Consider the following 25,846-nt stretch of genomic DNA (forward strand, 5'->3'; position numbering starts at 1 on the left):
TGGTTGTATTTGGATGTATCAGTAGGTTCCATAGGCGTTGGAAGAACAGTTAGGTGTTCTATATAAGTGAGTTTTCATATAGGTGGTTACCACATATTCTGTGACTAAAAATGAGCACAGAAGCACGAATTTAAGCAAAACGTTGCCTCTTTAAGAAAATCTTGTTTCTTGTACCTTCACTATTGAAAGAGGTATTATTTCTATTACCAAACATTTATTGACTTCTGTGGGCAGATGTGCTACAGTTCTCACATGGAGGTCAGAGAATGACTTGCAGGAGTTAGTTCTGTCCCTCTACCTTCCATGTCCTGGGGATCAGACTCAAGTTGTCATACTGGGCAGCAGTGTGCTTGCTTCCTAAGGAGTCTTGCTGGCAAGTTGTATCTTATAAATGACTTTATAGCATGATGCATTCATCATTTGAAGAATATTGTTAGTTGACTTGTAAAGGTTTGTGTACTTTATTATGTGATTTTTAAAATCATGTGTGTTGATTGACAGTATTACTTATCAAATAATTCTTTAAGTATTAGAAATTTGTAAAATTCATGGTCAGGGGTTAGGTACAAATGAAGACCTGTCAGCTTCTCCATACATTTACTCCTTAGCGTCTTCTGTTGTGGAGAGCCTGCAGGAAACAGACAGAAGGAAACCTGAAGATGCCACGGAGCTGCAGCTCTGTCAAGAAGGAATAAAGCTCTTGGAAGCCTTGGTCACCATTTTGGAAGAAGAACGGGCCTGCTTTCTGCCCGTCCTCATTTCCTTCCTTTTGGGTGAGGCTGCTCTGGGATCAGCAACTTCCATAACAAGAAGTCTGCACGACTTTGCTTTGCAAAACCTCATGCAGATTGGGCCCCGGTATTCCTCCATGTTTAAGAGTGTCATGGCTTCTTCCCCGGCCCTGAAGGCTCGGCTGGAGGCTGCTGTGAAAGGCAATCAGGAAAGTGTCCGAGTGGATCCACCTTCCAAGCATGCCAAGAACCTGGCGAGGAGCCCAAGCATCCAACTAAAGACCAGCTTCCTGTGAGCTGCTCCTCTAGAACACTGAGCACCTGATGTAACACTTGATGTCTCCTTGCTTTGGGGACAAAAGTGAAACTTGAGGCACAAGTGCACTTGGAGATCCTGTCGATTGCTCTAGTTTCAGGAGTGACTGAAACTTAACATTCTTGGTAATTTTGGCTTGCTTTGTTTCCATTTACTGAGACCATGGAACTGTCAGAATTCTTGCCAGGCATTTCAAGAAAGTGCCAAAGATCCAAATGTATTAAGCAGTCCAGTGCTTTGAAAATGAAGGGATTTCCTCTAACGGTCCGTATGTTCAACTCTGAGAGAGAGACATCAGACTGTCTGCACTTACACCACACCCCACCTTCTGTGTGAGATCTGCCTTATTCGCGGTAGTATCAAACTCTGTTGTATTTCTTAAGGAACGTCAGTGATTAGAGCAGGGAAGGGTGGCACTCACCTGAGGAGACTGAGACAGGATGATCGTCAGAGTTCCAACCAGCCTGGTAACAGAGTGAGTTCCGGACCAGCTGTGACTGCATCATAAGACTTCTCTCAAAAACCAAAGTAACAAGCAAACTAATTAACAGTGATAATGCCAACAATAAATAAGTGATTGGAACTCTAAGATCTAGACCTGAGTCAGACAGTGGTGGCCCATGACTGTAATCCCATCACTCGGGAGGCAGAGGCAGGTGGATCTCTGTGAGGCTAGCCTGGTCTACAGAGTGAGTTCCAGGACAGCCAGGGCTACACAGAGAAACCGGCTCAAAGAAACAAAGAACCAGATCTAGAATTATCCAACTTATAATAAGAGAGACAGCTTCAGCCCTGCTGTGTGGCTTGAGGCTGTGGTCTCACAGATCACGACTATATCTTCTAAGTGAGTTCATGCTGAGTTCTCACGGAATGCTTTTATGTAGAATGGAAGATCTCCCCCCTACCATTCATCTACCAGATGGATTTTCTGTTACCTCTGTTCCTTTTGTTTGTTTTTATTTGTGGAAATCATTCATATTGAAAGCTTAATATAGACTCATGTCTGTATCGATATGGGATTATATGAATGTCAAATTTAATACAGCAAATGTGGAACTTCAGTGAATACAAATACTTTTTTAACACAGAATGTATTTTAATATAAAAATATAATGATAAAGTCATAGTGGTAGAAAATATTTTTGGCTATGTTTACAATCATTTTCCCTCCACTTCAGTATTGTACTGTGTGAATTGACCACTATAGCAAAATGATGCAGCTTCCTGTTCAAATTTACAAACTGCAGCGACAGAGGTGTGGTCAGAATTGAGAAAAACTGATTAGACCAGGAGCCACATGGTGGACTCTGTTTTATTATGTCTGTATGTAGATATTCTTGCAAAGCATTCAGAGTGGAAAACATTTGGCAAACTCTAACACTACAGTCAACTTTTCTGTCTTACATAAATAAAGCTAATTTTCTTTAAAAAAAAAATTCATGATCGCTGGGCAGTGGTGGCACACGCCTTTAATCCCAGCACTTGGGAGGCAGAGGCAGGTGGATTTCTGAGTTCGAGGCCAGCCTGGTCTACAGAGTGAGTTCCAGGACAGCCCAGGCTACACAGAGAAACCCTGTCTCGAAAAAAAAAATCATTATCAGATACAGGTTTTCTAAAAATTTTAGTTACTTAAATTTTTTAATTTTGTTATAGTCATCAAATAGTATCAGTTGTACTTTTGAAATAATTGTTTCATTTTGTATGATAAATACGCAATTCTCGATAGCCTTTATTGTCTGTCTTCCTTTTAGGTAAAGATGATGCCCCATGAAAAATGGCTGTAGTTCAGTGTGCAGTGCAAACCACTGTGCTAGGGTTTTCTGTGGGAAAAACCATTGTAATTCAGAGGAGCTCTGTTCTGTTTCCTCATATGTCACACAAAATGCCAACAAGACCTGTTCTCAAGGGTTGAGATCTAATAAATCAAACTAGTTTGTACTACATAATTTATTACCTTTCTAGTGGGTCTGTTTTTCCCTGTGAGTACCTGGCAGTGACGAACACAGTGACTATAGGCTTTGCTGCTGCTGTCACGACCCAAAGACTGCCATCTTTGCCTACCATGCTTTGTGTTATCAGTGAAAAGGAAAGCTGGTCAAGCTCTGAGCACTGTGGCATTCCTCCGTATGAAGCTCACTATACCAGCGGTCATGCTGGTTTGTGTGTTGTTAAAAGGTTCTTGGTCATCTCTAGAGAATCAGTGACCATTCTTGGATAACTGATGGTTCAGCCAAAACTCGGAGGTTTGGTAATCATTGTTATGGGTTTACTGTCCTGTGAAATAAGTTTCTGTTTCTTCTACCGAATCCCATGGAGGTGAGTGCTCTCCAAGCAGAGCAGTCCTGTCTAAAGTGGAAGCATTAAGACACACTGTGGAAGTTCTGTGGGCATCCCACTGGGTCTTCTCTCATACTTACTAGTGTTGTTGGTTTGTCAGCAGTTGAAACCCTCTAAGTACATTTTCAAAGCTCTTATAGCTGAACACGATGGCAATGAAGCTGTTATGTCACGTTGGGATAAAGATGGGAATTGTCCCCAAGCTGCTTGCTGTTGGCTATTACACTCAGATGTGACAGTGTAATGAACTGCATGCTAGCACATCTATGTTTTAAGTAATATTGAAGAAGTCAGAGGAGGGAAGGATTGAGGACTGGTGAGGTAAGAATGGTTCCATGAAGATCATAGCCTAAGTAAGACTTTAAAAGAATGAGGAAATAGGCCTGTGATTTTTACTGCTATGGCAGAGTCCTGTGGTAGAAAGATCTTAGACTTCAGATTAGACTGATCCAGTCCCCGGTTGTGATGATACATTTCAAGAGTATCTGTGAACTGAGAGCCAATTTGCTTCTTTCTATGAATTCTTTCACCTTTTTTACTCCTAGCGGTTATTTTTGTTCCCCACTCCCAAAGTCCAAATTTCTTATCCTCAAGGAGTTGTCCAACAGTTAACCGCTGTGAGATACTTAATCTATACATTGTAGTTTCACCTATGCATATTCAATAAAAGCAACCTTGTGGTCCTGGAATTTTGATTGTTATATTTATCTCCCTGTTTTGCTATTTAGCTACTTTTAACCATACTAAAAACTGTAGACTGTTTCTGAGTGTTACTTACAAAGAGATCATCTTCTGTCTTTTATCGTTAGCCAGGAAGCATCCTTGGAAGTTAGGTCTCATCATCTCATGGTTCATTATCACTTTCTAACAGAGCAGTAAACTAGAATCTGGTTTCTCTGTCACATCTTCACTGTCAGCAAGATGAACGTGCTATTGTAGCATTGATCCAGTAAAGAAGGTAGGGGCATTTGAGTACTGGGGAGAAGATCTCATGCCTCGCTGTCTAGAAAGCTCATCCCTCACTGCAAAGGGTAGACCTCCATGTAACTGTCATGTTTACCTCATTCTGTCCCCATAAGAATTACCTAGTCTAAGTTTGTTTTCTCTGATGACCTTTGAGATAGTTGTACACTGTGATCTTTAATTTTTTTCTTCACTGAGCATCTTCAGGTCTTCAAAGACTGTCACCAGTTGAAAGCAGCCAATTAAAAGTTGGTTGACAGGGCGTTTAAAAAACTGAAAGGGTGTATGCTTTATTGAGTTGTAATAAATACATGGGTTTGAAAATTCCTAACACCATCCCTGGGAACTTTCAGGCAGGGTGCTCTGAAATAAATACCTTCGTCCTCTAGCTCTGTCTTGATTTTCTGATGAATAGTCTAGGTTCCTTGATATTGCTCTTAGAGATAAAGTCAATAAATACATTAGTTTTAACATTTGTCTAGTAATAATCATTGTGAAACTATGCATCCCTTATTAAAGATGCCTGAAGCCTTTAAAAGAACTTGTCTCCCCTTGCTTTCTCTCTCCTCTTCTCTCTCTGCATGTGTGCTTTCTCTCTTTCTCTTCTCCCTCCTCTCCCCTTTCTCCCTTGCCATGGTGACTTCGCTGGCCTTGGTTCTTCATGAGAGTAGTCTCCCAATAAACCTGCATTTATTACAAAAAAAAAAAGTTAAAAGGAGAATCTGTTAGCTTTTGTTTGTTTTTCAGACAGGATCTCCGTCCAAGCTGACCTCAAATAGCTAGTAAGTGAGACTAACCTTGTTCCTCCTAATAGGATCACAAGCAAGTGGCCCCACGCTCTGTGCAGTGCTGGGCATTGGACTCAGGGCCTCTCAAGCGTTAGGCAAGCTCTTTACCACGGAGCTACACCCCTTAGCCCTGCCTTAGTAAAGTTTGAAGTGTTTAGCTAAGTTAAAAATATATTGTAAATGAACTGAGATGACATTTTGTTGCAGATGAAAGAAAATCTAATACCACAGTAGTAAAAACAAGAAACTAATTTCTTTTCCACACGAGAGGTTGGTAGCCACCAGTATTGATGCAATGTGCCTATTACACAAGGGTACAGGGAGCCCAAATCTCTTCTCCTTTATTGTCTTAGAGGCATTTAATATGAAAAATATAAAATAATTTGCGCCAGCTCTACAGCCATGTTAGAACATTTATGATAAGCTGACATTAAGATAATTGGATTTATTCCATTTATTAGCTTTGCTAGATTTCCATGCGTTCATTGTTTATGTATTTGGATACATTTTGATTGTTAAGATTTACAAGGCAACCAAGTGATACAGTTGAGATGCCTTTAGTGAATTAGTTTACTTGGTTTGTAAATGTAGGTTTAAGTAATTTAATTTAACTAGTTTTATAATTGAAGATAATAGTTTAGGGGAATTCAATTTGTAATCAATTGAATATGAATAAAATATACAAGTAATTTTATTTCAATACTTATTTATTAACTATACAAATAACAAGATTTACATGGCAAACCAAAGACTTATAAACAGCTCAAAACCATGCAACTTTAGATATTAAGCATAAGGAACTATAATATAATGGTTAGTTTTAATTGTCAAGTTGACACAATCTAGGATCACCCAGAAAGAGAGTCTCAATGAGTAACTGGATCGGGATGCCATTGTGGGCCTGTCTGTGAGTGATGGGGTTGATTGCTTTAATTTCAGAGGAAGACCTGCCTGCTGTGGGAAGCCCCAGCCTGTGTCTGGGTCCTGGGCTGCAGGAAGTGTAGAGAGGTGTTAAGCACAAATGAGTACCAAGCCTTTGTGTAAAATGACCAGCCACTTCAAGGGCCTACCTTGACTTCCGTCCCATGAAAAACTGTGACCTGAAATTACGGGCTAAAATAAATAAGCAATTTTTGTTGGTGTATTTTATCACAACACTAGAAATGAAACTGGGACATATGGGTAACAATTTTGGCATACATTTTATTAAGTTAACATTAAAGAGATAAGCCTGAGGATGTAACATGAGCACATGCAATTAGGCCTTCTGAAATAAAACAAAACAATAACCAACCAACCAACAACAAGAACAACCCCCCTCCAAACACCTAAGTGTATATCTGTTAAGGAGGAGTAGATATTTTTTAGTCTGAATAATAGTTATTATGCTTTGATAAGTTAGGTGTTTGCTTTTAGGAGACTGGGATTTAAAACTCACTCCTTTATGGATGACTGTATGCTCAGAACTATCAGCCACATTCACGAGTGGATCACCATCTTTATAATTCTGCGTGACTATTCATATGTAGAGATGCATGCAAACTTAGCACTCTTTGGGAGTAGTTTTCATTGAAAAACACTTTCAGATTTAATGGGCATTGGTTACTTCTTAGAGATCCAAAGATTATTAAAACTCTGTGTTTTAAAACTTTTGAAATGTTGACATTGTTCCAGATATTCGAGTATTTGTTTAAAAGTCAAGCTATGTCTTACACTTTAACATAGGTTTTAAAAGTATGAGACTGTCTTACAATTTTCTTCCCTTAACTGATGAATCAGAATATGTTTGCAAACCATGTATATTACAAAGGGTTAAAACATGTAAGAAATTCAGTAGCAAGAAACAAGTAGTCTTGGGGCTGGAGAGATGGCTCAGTGGTTAGGAGCACTGACTGCTCTTCCAGAGGTTCTGAGTTCAATTCCCAGCAACCACATGGTGGCTCACAACCCTCTGTAACAAGGTCTGATGCCCTCTTCTGGTGTGTCTGAAGACAGCGACAATGTACTCACATACATTAAATAAATAAATAAATAAATAATTTAAAAAAAAAAAAAAAAAAAAAAAAGAAAAAAGAAACAAGTAGTCTGACTGGTAGAATTGTGATTTCCACAACGATAGACAGTAGTGCACTCTGGTAAGCAAATACTAAAGAGGATGAGGCAGGGGAGCCAAAGTTCTGAGCCAGCCTGGCCTACGTGAGATTCCATTTGGAAAGAAAAAACCCACAAACAAAAAAGATGAGTTATAGTGTGGATGTAGAAAGGGGAACTCATGCTATACTGTTGGTAGAAATGTAAATTGCTGAGTGGTAGTGGAAAACAGCATGAATGCTACAAAAATGAAAAAAAAAATAGTTACCACAGATTCTAGAAACATGTTTGGGTATAAATGCAAGGGAAATTACATCTGCTTATTGATGAGTTCTGCCCTTCTATGTTTGTTATAGTATTATTTAAGAAAATCAAGATGTAGCAAAAAAGTTAGTCATCAGATGAATTTACAGAAAATGTAGTTTATATTTACAATAGAATACTACTCACAATAGTATATTGTATTCACAATAGTAGTATTTACAATAGGATACTAGCCACAGAGGGATAGCCTTCCATTTTCAGCCACCTGAATGAACCTAGAAAATATTATGCATAATGAAATAAGCCAGGGACAAGAAGATAAATACTGTATTAGTGTGTTATTTCACAGCACCAAATCCCTAAGAACAAAATTCATAGACCCAGAAAGTACAGTTCGTGTTGCTAGGGATTGGGGGATTGGCAGCAGCGTGCGGAGCGGTCACGTGTTCAGAAGTGCAGAGTTGTAATGAGATAGGGAGCTAGTGAGCTCGAGAGACCTGTGTGCAGTGTAGTGACTGCAGTTAGCGAGGAGTTATTGCTTGGAAGTACTTGGAGTAGATTTTATATGTTCTCATCACAAAGAATAAGCATGTAAAGTAATAGATATGTTAGCTGATTAAATAATCTTACAGATATATGTGTATCAGTGTATTACTTTGTATACCACAAGCAGATATACTTCTGCTTATTTGAAAAACAGAGTAAGAAAGTCAATTTGCCTTTTCTTTAGACAAATGTTGCTTTTTAAGATAAATGGTGGTTCTTTTCTCTTCCTCAAAAATATATCCAATATTATTATAAAATTTATAAAATTATCAAGCTTTTAGGTTACCTACAAAATTTTTTGATGTTTTCTTTTATTCCAAAGATGCCGGGGACTAGACCGAGTCAGAGCTGTTTTTTTGTTGGCTGGTTTTGGCTGGAGCTCTTATCTATAGTGATTTTGTGGTTAGTGCTAATTTTTATCTCCACCTAGACTGTATTTTTCATGAGGAGATCTTATGTCTGGCTGATTTTGCCCTTCTGTCCCTGGCTTTGTTCTCCTTGGCTTAAGTAGGCATTCAGTAAATATGCCAACGAGTGAAGGGAAACCATTCTCTTACCAGGTGAGGATTCACTGAGCCTCTGAAGTATACGTTTAAGAAGAAAAATAATTGACATGTCTGTTTTGTAGGGATATAGCTGTTGTATGGATTCTTTGATAATCTAATCTGCCGCAGAGGAGACTCTGTAACGCAGGCAGCAGTTCTGCCGCTTCCATACTGTTTTGAACCTGAAGTCACCGTCCTCCAGCCTTCCCTAGTGTCATTTCTCTGGGCACATTTCTCTTTGTTGTGTGTCATCAGTGTTGGTGACTGTGCTTATTTCTTCTGTACCTTGACTTTTTATATACTAATGCTGCCATATGGGCCATGCAAACTCTCAAACCTCTAGTTTAGCCAGATGGTAGTAGAGTAAGGCTTATAATGTCTGTACTAAACATTTGTGGCAAGGCTTGCCTCTTAGTATTTGTTAGTAATGTGTTATCTTTTATAGCTTTCATTACAACATGTTTATTTTCATTCTGCAGCCATACCTATACATCACTTTTATTATATAATAATATTATAATAATTCTCAGCAGTTTAAAAATACTTGTTCAGTTTTATGCTTTGTGTCTGTTCCTTTCCTTTCAGAATCAGCCGTGTTTATGTCATCGTTGTAACCACATGTTCTGTAGGCCACACTAAGGCCCATGTCATGGAATCGCTTCTGTATCTGTTACATTCTATTTAAGTCCTCAATTGTCTCTCTGTGCTGGCAGTCATAATGCTGTCAGGCTTGTGTTGCCAGGTACTCGCCTGTGAGTATTCAGTCAGCAGAATAGTGCAGTCTTGGTTAGGACTATCTCTCCCACCCCTTTGTGTCTTATACTACTCTTTATCTCTCCTGGTGGCTGTGTCCTAGAGACTTTCAGATTCCAGCTCAGGCATCCCTCTAACCCATGGCTTCCAGTACCTACTGAAAAGGAACTGCAGTGGTTTGAGTAAGAAAGGCCTCCACAGGCTCATATATTTGAATGCTCAACCATCAGGGAGAGGTAGGAGGTGTGGACTTGTTGGAGGAAGTGTGACACTAGGGGTGGGCTTTGGGGTTTCAAAAGCCCAAGCCAATCCCAGTGTCTTTTTTCCTGCTCCCTGCTGATCTTGATGTAGAACTCTCAGCTACTTCTCCAGCACCATGTCTGCCCATGTGCCACCACACTCCCCACCATATTGGTAATGGGCTAAACCTCTAAAACTCGAAGGCAGCCCCAGTTAAATGATAAGAGTTACCCTGGTCATGGTGTTTCTTCGTAGTAATAGAACAGTGACCAAGACAGGAATTTTAGAAGACAGACTAGTTTAGGGACCTCAAGATGATGCAGGTACTTTCTATTCAAGTGTGGAAAGTTGAATTTGATCCCTGAAACCCACATAAAGGTGGAAGGAGAGAATGGACTCCACACAATTGTCCTTTGATTTCTGCACTGTATTATGCCTTGTGTTTGCCCACCCACTATATCAGCCTATTAATAGGAGAAATAAAAATAATTAGGAGGGGCTTTTTGAGCCAGAGTCTTTTGTATGTAGCCCTGACTATCCTGATACTTACTCTGCAGATCAGGCTGGCCTCAAACTGTAAGTGCTAGGATTAAAGACGGTGTCTTAGTTAGAGTTTCTATTGCTGTGAAGAGACACCATGACCACAGCAACTCTTATAAAGGGAAACATTTCATTGGGGCTGGCTTACAGTTTCAGGGGTTTAGTCCATTATCATCATGTCGGGAAGCATGGCAGTGTGCAGACAGACATGATGCTGGAGAAGGAGCTGAGAGTTCTACATCTTGATCAGCAGGAAGTGAATGTCACACTGGGCATGCTTTAGCACCTGAGACCTCAAACCCAGCTTCCCAGTGGCACACTTCCTCCAACAAAACCACATACTCCAACAAGGCCATATTTCTCAATGGTGCTGCTTCCTTTGGACCTATGGGAGCCATTTTTATTCAAACCACTACATTCTACTTCCTGGACCCCTGGCTTGTAGACATATCATAATACAAAATATATTTAGTCCCGTAGTCTCAAATTTGTTTGAAAGTCCAAAGTCTCTTCCAGAACTCATGGCAATTTCTAAGCTGTAATTCATGTAAAATCAAAATGAAAAAAAAAAAAAAGCTCATAAACCTGCAACATATAATAGCAGAGGATAGACATTACCATTCCAAAAGGGAAGACAGGGAACATATGAGGAAGTATTGGACCAAAGCAAGACTGAAAACCAGCTGGGCAAACTGTGCATCTCCATGTCTTCCTTTCCATGCATCTGATATTAAAATGCCTTTCAGATCTGAAGCTCCTTTCAGCTTTGTGACTGCAACATATTTCTTTCTCGTGGACTGACTCCACTCCCTGTTAGCAGCCTCTCCTAGGCTGTTATCCCACAGCACTGTCATCTCCAGTGTTTTGGGATCTCAAAGGCAATCCAGACTTCACCCTCACAGCTTCACACAAGGACCTCTCTAGGCCTCCATGCAGGGACACCCCTGCTGTATACCTGGCTTTGGTGGTTTTCCTTAGTTGTGGAGGGAGATTCTATAACCCATTTCTTCTATCCTTGACTCTAAATCCAGAACCACATGCCTGAAGCTGCCATGTTCTGCTGCTTGCTAGGGTTGGAACACGGTCTTTTTATTCAGTCACACCTTTATCAGCTTTCTATTCTCAATGATTTCCTTCCCTGCCTAAACTTGGCTATCCTGAAACTCAATAAGTAGGCGTGGTTGGCCTTGAATTTAGAGATCTGCTTGCATCTTCCTCTGGAGTTCTGGTTTTCTTTAATTCCTTTTCACAAGTTGGAAGCTTTAGCTGGGTGGGGTCATTTCTCTCATTACTTGATTCATTCCATCTAACGTCAGGCTTTTATTTAATCTGTTTATGTCTTTGAATACAGGCTTTAGCTTCACTCTGCTTCCTGGTGCCCCTTTTCTCCTTGAACTGCACTTTTTGTAATTTTCCTTGTTCAGCTTGCTTCATTCATTATAGATCTGCCTAAGTGTGAACACCAGTAACCACATAACAGAGTCAATACTAGGCTGTTTTGAAATTTCCTCTGCCAATGCCTTTAGTTCAATACTATTCAGTTTAGCATCAGGCAGAGTTTTTGGATAAGGGCGAAAAGCCACATTATTAGCCAAACAAAAATGTCTGTAGGCCACATACATATATATTCTTCTCTTCTGACATATCCTGACTGGCTCTACAGCTCACATCACCCTCAGCACCATTGTCCTCCATGCTACAAGGCACATTAAGTTCCACCTAATGGGACATTAAATCCCATTTAGCTGCTTTTCTAATCTACAGTCCTAAAGTCCACATTCCTCCAAACAAAAGCATGGTCAGGCCTATCACAGCAAGACATACACCACCATGCTTGGCTAATAAAAATAATTTTAAAAAATTGAGCTAAAGAATACTCCAGTTTTGTATGTCATATAAATTTGTTAAGAAGGCTAGAAATGTTACCTTATAAACAGAAAGGTTGGGAATATTAGAAACTCAATAAAATAATAAGTATGTCAACTGCAGTTTTTGCCACTAGTAGCCCTAGATAGGACCTTTTCGTTCACTACATTCACAGACAAGAGTATGTGTTATCAACATGCTTTGTGTGCTCTGGCATTTGTATTCTAATGAACTAGGTGTTTCTGCTTAAACAAACGTTAGCTTTTTGTTTAAAAATATTACTACTTTGATCTTTTTAGGTCTGTATGCAAAGTGATGGATTTTGTTAAAGCTTCTTCATACACGTTGGCCAATAAAACTACGGGTTTTATTTGTAACCCACTTCTGCCTGCCTTCTTCTTTTGAGAACGATTTAGTTCACTAGTTCATACATTGAGCAGATGATTTAGTTTAAAAGATTTAAGTTTTGCCTTTCTTTACATGTTCTTGAAGTTAACTATCTGATACAGAGTTGGAAAGATTATTTTTACCAGGTAAAGTGCATCTTCACTGTGGTGATTGTGTCCTTTGCAGTGCAGAAGCTTTTTAATTTCATGCAACCCCATCTGTCAGTTCTTGGGATTATTTCCTAAGCTATTGAAGTCCTTTTCAAAAAAAAAAAAAAATCTTTGCCTATGCTTCTATTTTGAAGTCTTCCCCCTACTTCTCCCTTTAGCAGTTTTAAATTTTCAGCTCTTATTTTGAAGTCATTGATCCATTTTTTAATAGCCTTTAAAAGCACAATTATCGAGGTGGGGTAGGATATAGGGTAGGAAAGATGGGTCTAGTTTCCCCAGAACCTGCAAGCTTAAATTTATAATGTAATTTATCTGAATCAAATTGTTTTCCTAATAGAATCTCTCCTCCTGAGAAAGTGTGTTTGGTTGAATAATATATAGTTGGAAGACGTGAGTGCATTTATTGGGAAAGAGGTTGGCTGACCTTCAGCTCAGGTCAGAGCTCATGTGAGATGGAGGGTAGCAAGATGGTACAAAGGGAACCGAGGAGAGCTGCACTTACCTGTGTGTCCTTAGAATGCAGTTAGGAATTATGGTCATTCAATGAAGTGACAATAGGTTCTCCTTTCAGATCCACGACCTCACTAGCCCAGGGTAGTTGGCTTTGTTTCAGTATCCAGCATGTTGATTTCTTTGGTCGTATGCTGGAGAGTGGCATAGCTGGATCATATGGTAGATACAGTTTTAGCTTTTTGAGAATTCTCCATACTGATTTCCAAAGTGGCTGCAGTTTGCAATTCTACCAACTGTCCATGGGGGTTCCCCTTTCCCCACATCCTTGCCAGTATTTGTTGTCTGGTTTTGTGTGTGTGTGTGTGTGTGTGTGTGGAGGGGGGAGGTTTTTGATCTTAACTTCTGACTGGGGAAAGATGAAACTTCAAAGTTGTTTGACTTTTATTTCCCTAACTGCTAAGGATGATGAACCTTTTTCGAAAAAGATATTTCTTATCCATTTTTTATTTTATTATATATTTTTTGAGAACTATCTGTTCAGATTCATTGCTCTTATTTTGAACGGGCCATTTGTTTTTATGGCTGATTTTTGAGTTCCTTCTGTATTCTAGATGTTTTTCCTCTGTCAGATGTATATCTGTTGATTTGACAGGCCATGTTCTCCTGGTGTCTTCCATCCCCTCTGACTCCTACTGTCTTTCCTTCTTTCCTTTCACTCTTATGCGTGGTTCCCTGATCTCTGAGGGACTTGATGGAAACTTGATGGAAAGTCCAAGTTCGACTGTCTCTGCCTAATGTCTGGCTGTGGGTCTTTGTGTCAGTTCCTATCTGCTGCCAAAGGAAGAAGCCTCTCTGATGATGCCTGGACAAGATACTGATACACAAGTGTAGCAGAATATTGTGTTTGTTTTTTGTTTGTTTGTTTTGTTTTGTTTTGTCTGTAGTGTCTGTTTCTTCCTTAGGTCTCTGGGTTATCCAATCTCAGTTTCAGGCCATTCAGGCAGTGTAGGGCATGAGCTCCCTCTTGTGGCATGGCATGGGACTCAAGTTAAATCAAACATCAGCGGCCATTCCCTTAGTTCTGGGCCACCATGGCTTCAGCACGTCTTACAGGCAGGAAAGGTTGTAAGTGGAGGATTTTGTGTTTGACTTGGCGTCCAGGTTTCTCTTTCCATACATCAAATAGACTAGCATGTCAGAGGGAAGGCTCCAAGCCCACAGCAGCCTGACCTCTATATTCAATGAACTGTGTGCATGCTGTCCTTAGCATTGGGCTCAGATGTCAGTTTTCAGAGTGACCTTCTGTCCTAGCATCAGCCTGGGTTGTTTAGGGATCTCCACAGAATCTCTTTGGCTCACAGGTCAATGAAATGCAACCCAGCCCCACCACTGGAAGCCTTGCCTGGCTACAAAAATGGCTAGTTCACACTCTGTATCTTCTTGTACTGGGAGTCTTCACTAGGGTCACTCTCAGAGATTCCAGAAGTTTCCACTGCACTAGACCCTGTGCCCACAGTGCTCCGCCATTCCAGCAGATTTTTCTGTACTCTCTCCATACCTTTCTTCTTTGAACTTGTTCCTTCCCACTCTGTCTCCACCCTTCCAAGTCCACCAACAAAATTTATTCTATTTCCCCATCCCAGGGAGGTTCATGCATTCTCCCTAGAGACCTCCTCTTTTCCTAACCAGTTTGTGCCTGTGGATTGTAGCTTGATTGTCATTTACTTAATAGCTAATATCCACTTGTAAGTAAATACATACAATATTTGTCTTTCTGAGTCTGGATTGCCTTACTTAGGATGATGTTTTTTGGTTCCATCCATTTGCCTGTAAATTATATGATGTCTTTTTTCCCCTTTACCCAGAGTAAATAATCCATTGTATTGAGAGATATCTAAGTTGTTTCCAGTTTCTGCCTATTTATAGATAAAGTCATTACAAATGTAGTTGAGCAAGTGTCTTTGTGGTAGGATGGAAGGTCATTTGGGTATATGCACAAGAGTGGCTTGAAGTAGACTGATTGAAGTAGATGGATTTCCAGTGTTCTGAGGAACCACCACATTGATTTCCATAGTGGTTGTACTAGTTTCTCATGGTACTCTCACCAGCCATGGAAGAGTGTTCCCCTTGCTCTACATCCTTGCCAGCCTGAGCTGTCATGTGTGATCTTAGCCACTCTCACATGTTTCAACAAAGTTTTGATTTGCATTTCTCTGACAGCTAAGGATGTTGAACATTTTGTTAAGGCTTTTAGTCACTGGAGATTCCTTTATTGGTAATTCTGTTTAGGTATGTACCTCATTTTCAAATTGGATTATTTGGTTTTTTTGGTATCCAGTTTTTTGAGCTCCTTATATACTTTGGGTATTAGACCTATATCAGATGTAGAGTTGGTAAAAAAATCTTTTCCTATTACTCAGGCCTCCTTTCTGTCTGCTTGATGGTGTCCTTTGTCTTATAGAAGCTTTTCAGTTTCATGACATCCTGTTTATCAGTTGTTGATCTTAGGGGCTGTGCTATGGGTGTTCTGTTTGGAAAGTTGTCTCATGTGACAGTGTATTCAAGGTTGTTTTCTGTCTCTCTTTCCTATTAGGTTCGGCTTGGCTGGTTTTATTTTGAGGTCTTTGATGTACTTGGGCTTGAGTTTGTGCAGATGATAAATATGGATCTCTTTGCATTCTTTTACATGCAGACATCCATTTGACCGGCACCATTTGTTGAAGATGCTTTCTTTTTTCCACTGTGTATCCATAGCTTTTTGAATTTATGTCTAGGTCTTCAATTTGATTTCATTCATCAATGTGTGTTTTTATGACAATACTATGTGGGTTTTACTACTATAGCTCTGTAGTACAGCTTAAAATCAGGGGTGGTGATATCTTCAGCAGTTCTTTTATCAAAACTGCAACACAATTCTTTAAAGACCTTCAAAAGATAATTCTCAACCTCATATGGAAAATCAAAAAACCCAGGATAGCTAAAATAGTTCTGAACAATTAAAGATGGTATTTACCTAATTTTGATGTTTCTCTATTCATTTTTTTTGTCCAGTTTACCTGTAAATTGGAGAAAGTAGAATATTCAGAGCATAGGGTTTGGTGGATGTAAGGTTTTTATATGCTGTTTATATCTTGCAAAGTTTTTCTTTGCCCTTTAACCATGGCAGATAGTTTTGCTTGTTACAATAGCCTAGATTGGTAATTATGATCTTTCAAAGTTCCCATTGAGAAACTAGGTGTTATACTGATGGGTTTTCCTTTATGTGTGACTTGTATTTTTTCCTCTTGCAGCATTCAGTACTCTTTCTTGGTTATGTATACTTAGTGTTTTAACTGTGATGTACTGTGGGAAGTTTCTTGTCTTGTCTATCTAGTGTTCTATGATCTTCTTGTATTTGTACTGGTATGTCTTTTCTTAGTTTGGTGGTTTTCTTCTATTGTTTCATTGAACATCTGGTCTATGCCATTGATTTGGGATTCTTCTTTCCCTGCTATGCCTGTAATTTGAAGATTTGGTCTTCTCATTGTGATCCACAATTCTGCATCTTTCTTTCCTTTGTTTAAAAACATTTATGTTCTTTGCTTTGTGTGTTCTAATTACTCTGTGTTAGTTCTGAGTCCTGGTTAACTTCTATTTGATCTGTTCTACTTGTTAAGCTTTCCCTTGCATCTTCTCATTGGGCCATTGAGTTTTAAATTCCATTTACATTCCTGTTTGAGCCATCTCTCTTCAGTATTTCTGTCATATATTGAAGTTAGTTTTCAAATTCTGAATTTTATTTGTCATTTCACTTAGTCTTATGTTTGTCTTGGTCATCATTTGCATATGTATTTGAAAAAATTTATTCTTTTTAAATTCATTGAGTTGTTTCTTTGTGTCTTCTTAAAATGTCTTGAACTCTTTGATGATGTCCCTGATTGTTCTTTTAAATTCTGTATTTTAAGCATTCTCATTGCAGAACATTTCTTTAGGAATGGTGGATGCTTTGGGGACTACTACTTTGATCTTTCATATTGTTTGTGCTTCTGCAATGAGACCTAGGTGTATGGACTTCTTTTGTTAGTTCTGTGTTTAAAAGTAACACAGCAGTCTGGAACAGAGCCCAGCATTTATAGGACAGGGCAGGCCTGATGGTTGGATATGGTGTGGGTGTGATAAAGTCAAGTGAATCCAAGGGACTAGTCTGGTATAAAGGATGTGGCTACTCCAGTTATAGAACTTTGGGATGGCTACTTGTGCTGACCATAGTAGGTGTGCATCCTAGATCTGGGTATTGGAGTGGGTTCATGTTGGGGAGGAACTGACGGGCTTCCTGGACTGGGTCCCATTGTAAGATGGCTGAGCCTGGAGGTAGGAATGATAGAAGAAGGATAAAGTCAGATGGTGGGATTGTATCTCTGCTGATAGCAGGATGTATATCCTGGCTGAAGTCTGAAGGTTGAAGGTAATGTGTACCCTGGCCAAAGCTTGGAGATTGGGAGTGGTGCTGCCTAAACTGGATGCTGGACCTGGGACAGAACCAGGCATTGGGGGTGGGGGGGATGGTAGGTTCAGATGGACTTCTCAGGTTAAATCCCGGCACAATGCATGTAGTAGGACAAGACCTGTCAGAGAGGTTTGATGTGGAAGAGAGATGAAGTCCTAATAGTTTTTGATTTTGATGAGAGGCTAAGGATTGTATTAGTAATTTTTCTTATTCTTGTTACAGAATTCCTGACAAAAAGCAATTCAGAGGAGGACAGGTTTCTTCAGGCCTACAGTATGAGGAGATTTAGTTGATTGTGGTGAGGAAGGTGTGGCAGCAGGAGTGTGATGTGGCTGGCCACCGTGCAGCCACAGTCAGGGAACAGGAGATGGATGTTAGAGGTCTCTTCTTACTCCTGTTTATCCAGCCTAGGACTTTGCACAGTGCTTGGTGCTGCCCACATTCAGGGTGGGTCTCCCATTGTCCTTAAGCTTCCATGGAAACCCTTCTCAGCATAATCAGAGCAGAGTTTCCAAGGGGAGTCTAACCAGGCAAGTGGCAAAGAAAATAAGCAAAGGAAGGATTTTAATTCAAGAGCACATGGTTTCTTAATCAAAGGACACATCGTACCGTTTAGGCAGAGGCATAGTTCAATGAATTTATTGTACAACATTATTATGCACATCAAAATTGCTGAAAGTAGATTTAAGTGTTTTAACCTCAAAGAAATAGTAAATGTAAGCAGTAATGCATAAGTTCATGAAGCTCAGTTTAACTGGTCTACAAACCATGTGTGTCTAAAGTGAAGAAAGTGCGTATGTGCAGTGTTGAACTCTTCTAACAGAGAGTTTTTTCCATCTTATTCCAGATAACCTAATGAGGCCTCTTTTGAATTATGGCATTGCTTGGTAAGTGTATCTTTAAAGTTCTGTACTTTGAGAAGAGTACTATTAACGTGTACAAATGCAGTTGGTCTGTATTCCTGTTGCAGTATGTCAATGGGCTTTTTGGTTGAAGAGACGGCACCACTTGTCTGGAGAGGCCTTATGGTGATGTCAGCCATTGAGAAGCTTTTGAGACAGGTAAGAAACTTGTATTAAATATTATTTTATTTTGGCAAGGATGTGGTTAATGTATTTGCTAACGTAAGAATTATTAAAATTTATAGTCAGCATATCTGACAGAGGAACCTACCTGATATGTGAAATGTGGAATGACTAATGTTGTACAGAGACCAGTTTCCACCAGCTTCATCTTCCTGTTGCATATTAGTGTAACAATCTGTCGTCTTCCTTTGTGTCGTCTTCTCAGTCTCTTGTAGGAAGAGAGTCTAGGTTCATGCTTCATCTCGCAGTGGTTAGTTATGAATTATAGGAACCTTGTAGAAATTCTTCAGTTGTAGATGAATGTATCTGGAGCCATGATAGTTCTTGTGATGTAAATTCTTTCACAACAGGTGTGTTTATTATTATTTTTACTGCATGTGATTCTGTGGGTATATATTTAGTGCATGTTCAGTCATCTTCATTCCTATCAAAGGATATCACATATGACTACATAATCTAAATTTACCAGGTGGACTATATTTCATTTATAGTTTGCTTAGAATAACCTACTTTTCCCTCAGTAAGTTAGAGGCTATAATTGTATTTTAGGTAACTATTAAATCTGTCACACCAGTTTACAATTATCCCTTATTTGTTCAGATTCTGCACTGGGTCTTGTAGCATGCTATGGGTTGTTCACTATAATGATGAATATTTCTGTTTCTATTGTCAGATGATTGTGCAACTAATGAGTAGGCCACGATCTCTGAGATTCTTTGTTTCACTATAACATCTTTGTCTTTCCAGCACTTGTGTTAGTGAAGCATTGAAACATGCTCTTTTTGATCTTTGGATCAGGGTTCTTGTACTGTTCCAATTGTTAAGCTTTTGGCTGCATTTCCTCCAAGTCTTGCTGTTATTACAGTCATGTGACACAATGCTCTTCCTCAGCAATCCTGTGTGCTTGTGACCTCCGTTGTCTGATCCCAGCTTTTCTTTTCTCTACTGCTGAAACATATAGAATAAAGAAACCATAGTCAGTTGCCTGCCCTGTATGGAATCTGCAAGTCAGTCGTCATCTGAACACTTCAGTCAGCTGAGTGTACTCATTCTCGACTTTTGGCAAAAGCTCAGTTTAGAAATCTTTAAAGGGTTTAGGGAAAAGAAACAAGTTGTACAATGTGGGAAATTTGACCATGTATTCCATTGTTACATTTTAAGTTTGGCTACAGCATGTGGCAATACCTTCTTTATTCCTAATTAGTGATTTGTGCATAATCTATGCTTCAAATATTCTGTGTTCCATATTCTCAACATTTGTGAACAGTTGTTCACAGTCAGCTTTGCTACATGACATGCTTGAGGCCACCTTCTGATACAGGAAACTGAAATGAGCAAACAAATAATACTAATACTGTACTATGTAATATAAAGTTAAGGTCTCTGCAACAATACAACTTCATTTGCCATTTACTGTACTTCATATATTGTGATATTTTTTAAATATACATATAAAAATAATCATAAACACTGCTATATAGTCAATATACTTAGCTGTACCTTAAGAAAATGATCTTTTATGTTTATTTTAAGATTTTATACTTCAATAGTTTTTACTTATTTAGATCTAAGTTTTAGTGTCTGTTTTCTTTACCCTCCCAATTTTCTTCTATATTTTGCTGTGGTATTTATCTATTGCTGCTATCTTCTTTCTTATCTGTAGGCTTAGATTTTTTTTTTCTAAACCTACTTTATTTAGGGTTCTTAAACACTTCATTAAATACTCCCTTCTAGCCCACCAACCAGAAGTCAGGGAGAAAGAGGGTTATAAGAAAAGGGGTTTGTGGACCTGTTTAGATGTAGTTCTTTAGGGCAATTCCACTCTTTGTTGTCAGGATACCAGCAGTCTAGTCCAATAGCAAACACCAAGCATGAATCAGTAGTGGTAGTACAATCCAGCAGAAACCACAAGGCTCCTCCAAATTGGCATGAGTCAGCAGAATTGGCCAGACTCAGATGGAAAATCATGAGTTCTTCGGTGTATTGCTGTCTATAAGATAAAGACCAGCTAAGACCAATGAAGAAATGAGAACAGCATAGCACTGCAAGGCCAGTGAAGACCAGTGAAGTGTTGCCTGGCCAGCAGAAGATCAGAAGACCAGCAAAACGTTGCATAGCATCACTATGCAAGAGCATCCTTTCACTGTTGGTGGGGTTCCATTTATATTCTTTCCAAACATCATGTACCCTCTGAAGCATCCACTCCAGCAAAGGTCACATGCCCTCTTATGTGTCTGCTTCAACAAGACATCCTTTTGAATGTCTTCTCACAAGACAGCTTCCAGAAAACCATCATGTGACACAACTGAGATTCTAATGAAACCAGACATTTCCACTTCATATATCTTACCTATTGAAAATACATTTTTTCTCCATATTCTCCCTGTATGTAGAATTCTGATGTGATACTGTTTTCTAAAGCTCCTGAATGGTGTTCTGTTGTTGTCTTCCCTGGTTACTTATGAAGAGAAATCTACCACCATTTTCTAGTGTCATCATATGCACTTAGGTAGCTCTTACAAGTTCCTTTAGCCTTCTCGTAATTTATCTTTAACTATTTCTTCCTGCCGACTCCATTAATGTTGACATCCTAGATTTAAGTTCATAGCACAGTGCTAGGGACATGCCCTAACCTCACCTGACTTATTTCATTCTCTTCTGTACATTGTATAGTTGTGTAACTCAGCCACACTTCTCTGAGCTTTGTTTTCTTCTTGTGTAACACAGAGTTTTTTCTTAGCTACTTCACCTTAAAGATTATGTGAATTAGTATATAATATACCCAGAAAACACATCATCATATAAGTGTGTTACTGACAGATTTTATCACTTACTATATAACTTTCTTTTCAGATACTAACATTTTTCACATTTACGGCCTTTTAGGATCGCACCATCCCTGGAACAAATTCAAGCTTTCTCTAAGAGGTTTGTTATGTCCCCACTATTTGGGGACATTTTGATCCTGAGCCAACTTTCAACTAAATTCTCTTTCAAGTTCCTGTGACTACTCTGGCTATGTGAAATTCAGAGTGGAAACCTACAAAAAGGCTTACTTGTGGCTTATGCTAATAGAAAGGTACCCCAATTCAATTTTTTTTCTGTCAAGGCAAAAGTGAATAGATGGATGCTTCCTTCTAACTCATGAATTTTTCAGGTACACTTATTTAGTTAAAGAGGACTTGGTTCCTTGAAGTCTCAGCATTATGTAGGGTTCTTTTATTAGACTCCTGCTTCTTTTAGGCAGTTTGTTTTTATTTTTTATTATAATACTTAACATAAATAATGCATTCTATTCTCCACGAGTCATTAGAATGTTTGGATCACTGGTTCTCCAGCATGTTTACATAAAAGAATCATTAAACGGTCTTTTAAAAACTCAGATTTCAGGTTACTCCCACGACAGTTAAATCATACCTGGGTGTATGGTCCCTGCATCGGCACTTTGGAATTCTTACTCGATTCTAGTCTGTAAATGAGTTTGGGATCTCTGGTTTGGAGAGTTTTAAAACTGGCATAATCCAGCGAGATGAGGATGAAGATTGAGATAGGAAAGGTTGTAGTTGACATGCAGTGTGGTTCTTTGAACCTTTGTCAGAAAAAGTCTGATTATAGGGCTTTGAGTCTAAGCTTACGGCAAGGCAATGGACACAGGGATGCATTCTGTTCATGAAGTAAGACGACAGAAAGGGGATTGGGAAGTAGATTGGAGGTTGAAAGGGGAATGGTGCCAAATGACAGTGTGACACCTCTGCCAAGGTTGCAGTTATACTTCCCAAGGAACTGAAAGTTATAGAAAATGAGAGGATTAGTGAAGCAGAATATTATAAAGAAGGCAAAAGGGAATGGGATGAGAACTCAGACGGATGAAATGCTTTTGGGAAAGAAGTCTGTAATTCTAACTTCAAACCTAAAATAAGAAAAGGATAGATGAGGTAAAATAGCATTAAATAAGTTACTCTTGCCTTGATCTTCCAGTAGAAGGGAAAGAATAGTGAGTTTACTTTGAAAGACTCCCCCAAGGGGACCCAGGAAGGATGTGACCCCAAAGACACTCCAGAGACCTCTTGCTGTAATAACATGAGTCAGGTCTTTTAATATACGAAGCTTCGGGTCGATAAGTGCCTCACGCAGGAGGTAGGGGTAATCAACTTCGAGACCTAATAGCTTAGGGTTTTTATAGGCAAAGGGTGGGGGGAAGGAGAGGGTTGTGGGTAATCACACACAATTGGTTGTTTTAAATGTCTGTAATATGTGTAAGCAGATCTCAGGCAGAGGTTTGACAAATCTCACAAGAATAGTCTCTGGTCCCTGTGGCCTTGGGACCCAGTGTGAATGCTTATCTGAGCCAACAGACCATCTGACTGAATTTAATTCACAAGTCCTTGGGACCTCTGGTGGGAGTTTCTCCAGAGGAGGCTAAGTCAGACATCACGGGGACACATTCTCAGAACACTTAATTGACCTTTGTTTCTCTAGCTCTGCATCCCCTGTAATGGCCTTGGGTTAGCAAGCTAGCTGATCTGCAGTTCTTAACTATTTGTATTAGTGAATTAAGGCTTCCTGTTATACTATTTAACTAGCTTTAAAAAATCTCTTTTCAACCTAATAACACTGTTTCACAAGTTTCAGAATTTTGAAAACTACATGGAAAGGTATCTCCCACTCATTTTCTCTACTTGGACATTTTAATTTGGTGGGTTGAAAGTAGGGCCATAGAATTAGCATTTATAATTATATTATCCCAGATTTCTGAAATTAGTAGTGTAGCGGTCACTCTGAGCTTCTGGTGGGTGATTGCCCTTCTCACCACCCTCCAGAGTTCTCTAGATTCACAAATGAATAGGCACACATGCAGCGTTATTTTAATATGCCTTACTACCTCAATGGCTGGGCCACTCCTGAACCCCCACGTGGCTAACACACTGCTTTCCAATATTCCTGAGCTGATACTTGCTAAATCTATATTTCATTTCTGCTACCCTAGATCCAAATTGGGGGAGTGGCCTCTGGGGCCACTTTTCCTGGATTCTTACATGTTGGCGGGCTCTTAAGTCTGTTCTCTCTGCTTCAATCATGGCGATTCTGCTCCTTCTATCCAGTGTTTCCTCTTGGTAATCCTCAAAATCCCGCCTCTGTCCCTCTGCCCAGCCATTGGCCACTGACTCTTTATTGACCCGTTAAAAAACCAACTGTTAGCAGGGACGGAATTCCCATGTAAGCACAAATCAAATCCCCAACACAGTAGTGCTGAGGCAATGCTTTTAGCTTCTTCCAGAGAAATCAGTGAAGATAAAGAGATGAGTGGCAGCGTCCCAGCATAGCAGCCGGGATGTGAAACATCAAAGCATGTGTGATCCTCCATAGAAACTCTGTGAAGTCACAGACTCCACGGACAAGTCTGGTGCTGGATCTAGAGTTAGAAGTAGTAGTACAGGAAATCCAAAGGGGGAAGATATCCAGTCAATTTGGAAGAGAATCAAGGAAGTTAAATTCTGTTTGTGCAAGACACAAAGTCAGGAGGAATCCAGAGCCAGGGTAAAGCGGATGGGATCCAATAATTGAGAATCTCTTGTGATGTGGAACTTTGTGGGAAGTCATAGGAAAATTAGTCGTGTTCAGAGAAGTAAGGGCGTTAGAAATCTGAGGCTATTTTTAAAAATACGTTATTTTATTATATAAATTAAATAGAATTTGGAAGTGGGGTTATATGAGGAAAGTCAGTTCTTATTCACAGGGCAGAGTCAAGGATCAAGGCAGCACACAGTAGAGTAGGAGTCAAGCTGCGGGCTAGACTGAGATATCCAGGTAGCTTGAGTACTAGAGAATAAGGGATAATTTACGGGATGTCCACACTTTTAAAAAGAATCTGATATTTAAATGAGTTTCCTGTAATTTTTTTTTCTATATCTTTCAGCCTTAGTAGGAAGTGATCTGTTAATATGGGAACAAGGAAGAGGTTGGGAGAAGCTGGGCATGCTATTTCAGTAAGGCAGATCCCTTGAGAGCAAATTCAGTGTTACACCAAGGATTGCTAATTGAGTTCAGAATGAAGTCAGGAATCACTGCAGTGCCCTGACTGCATGGGAGGTGAGAAGGGTCACTGTGGGATAGAACCCTGCCAGCATCCTTCTAATGTAGTGAAGGACGGGTTGTCAGCTACTTTAACCAATTTACATTAGCTTCTGAGAATATCTTAATTCTCAGAATACAGAAGTGATAGAATTGGAAGTTTCTTCGTTTCAACTTGCCAATTTCTAGTAGAATATCTGTATGTTTTCACCCAATCATCTTGGAACCTCTTCTGTTAAAAGGAAGGGAGAAGATTGGCGAATAAATATGGTGTATGTTTGGGAATGGGTGGCACGTAAAACCATGCCAGGAAGTTTGGTAAGGTAGAGCAGGTTGAGACCGGGAGTCTCTGTGGGCACACACCTGAGGCTTAGGCGACTCCCAGCTCCCTGCCAGACTTCTGACTTGGAACATGTGTCACGCTTCTCACATAAAAGAGATGTGACCTGTGGTTACATAGGCTCAAGACAGAGTTCTTCATCTTAATGAGGTACATAGAGGCCCAGAGGGCTTAGCCAGTAAGCATCCATTCCCAGACATTCCTCCCTGGAAAAGGTATTTAATTTCAGGCCCACCCTGAGAAAGGGGGTATGGTTTCACGCATCCACTTTCCACCATGTCAACAGACTGTTTAGAACCAAGGACAGTCTCTTTTCACCAAGATCCACCGCGGGGAGCCATGAAGAAGCCTTTGCCTACAGAGAGGCAGCCTAATCTCCTGCAGAAGAACTCTGTGCTTCTAGCACAACTGCCACCAAGCCTGCCACTGTAAAGCCAAGGACAATGCTCTCTGCTGGGACATGCCGGAGCGCCCCCCCCCCCCCCGCCCTGTGGCAGAGCAGACGCAGGCCTACAAGCCAACAGGAGTGTATTCTGTGATGCACTGCAGAAAAGTATGTCAGGATATAAAAGCAGAAAACCAAGTAGAGAAATGCTGGAATGCCATATCAGTACTGAATTTATTACTGTTTCTTATTCTCCTCATGTTTGAGATCGTGTTTTCATTTTCTGTTTTGATCTTAATCTTTAAAAGTAGAGCAATTTAGTGTCTTTCACTCCATGAATAACAACTGGTTTTTAATTTCTCTGTTACGATTCCTAAGGAAGTTGGTTTTTTTTTTTTCCTTAGAATCTTTAAGTTTGGAAATGTAGGATATTGGAAAAAAAATAATCTTAGTCATTAGAGGAAGACGTGAGGAAGGGAAAACTTCTA

General features: G+C 39.7%; 1 protein-coding gene across 1 annotated transcript in view; it reads left to right on the forward strand.

Moving 5' to 3' along the window:
- Positions 1-25,846, forward strand: part of Nubpl (nucleotide binding protein like) — a 176,792-nt gene that overhangs the window by 48,133 nt on the left and 102,813 nt on the right. Inside the window, exons 5-6 of the mRNA XM_028757466.1 lie at positions 18,324-18,363; positions 18,447-18,537. Of these exons, the coding sequence (XP_028613299.1) occupies positions 18,324-18,363; positions 18,447-18,537 (131 nt within the window). The remainder of the gene's footprint in view (positions 1-18,323; positions 18,364-18,446; positions 18,538-25,846) is intronic.

Source organism: Grammomys surdaster, unplaced genomic scaffold (assembly GCF_004785775.1).
Source record: "Grammomys surdaster isolate TR1022 unplaced genomic scaffold, NIH_TR_1.0 126163, whole genome shotgun sequence".
Lineage (NCBI taxonomy): Eukaryota > Metazoa > Chordata > Mammalia > Rodentia > Muridae > Grammomys > Grammomys surdaster.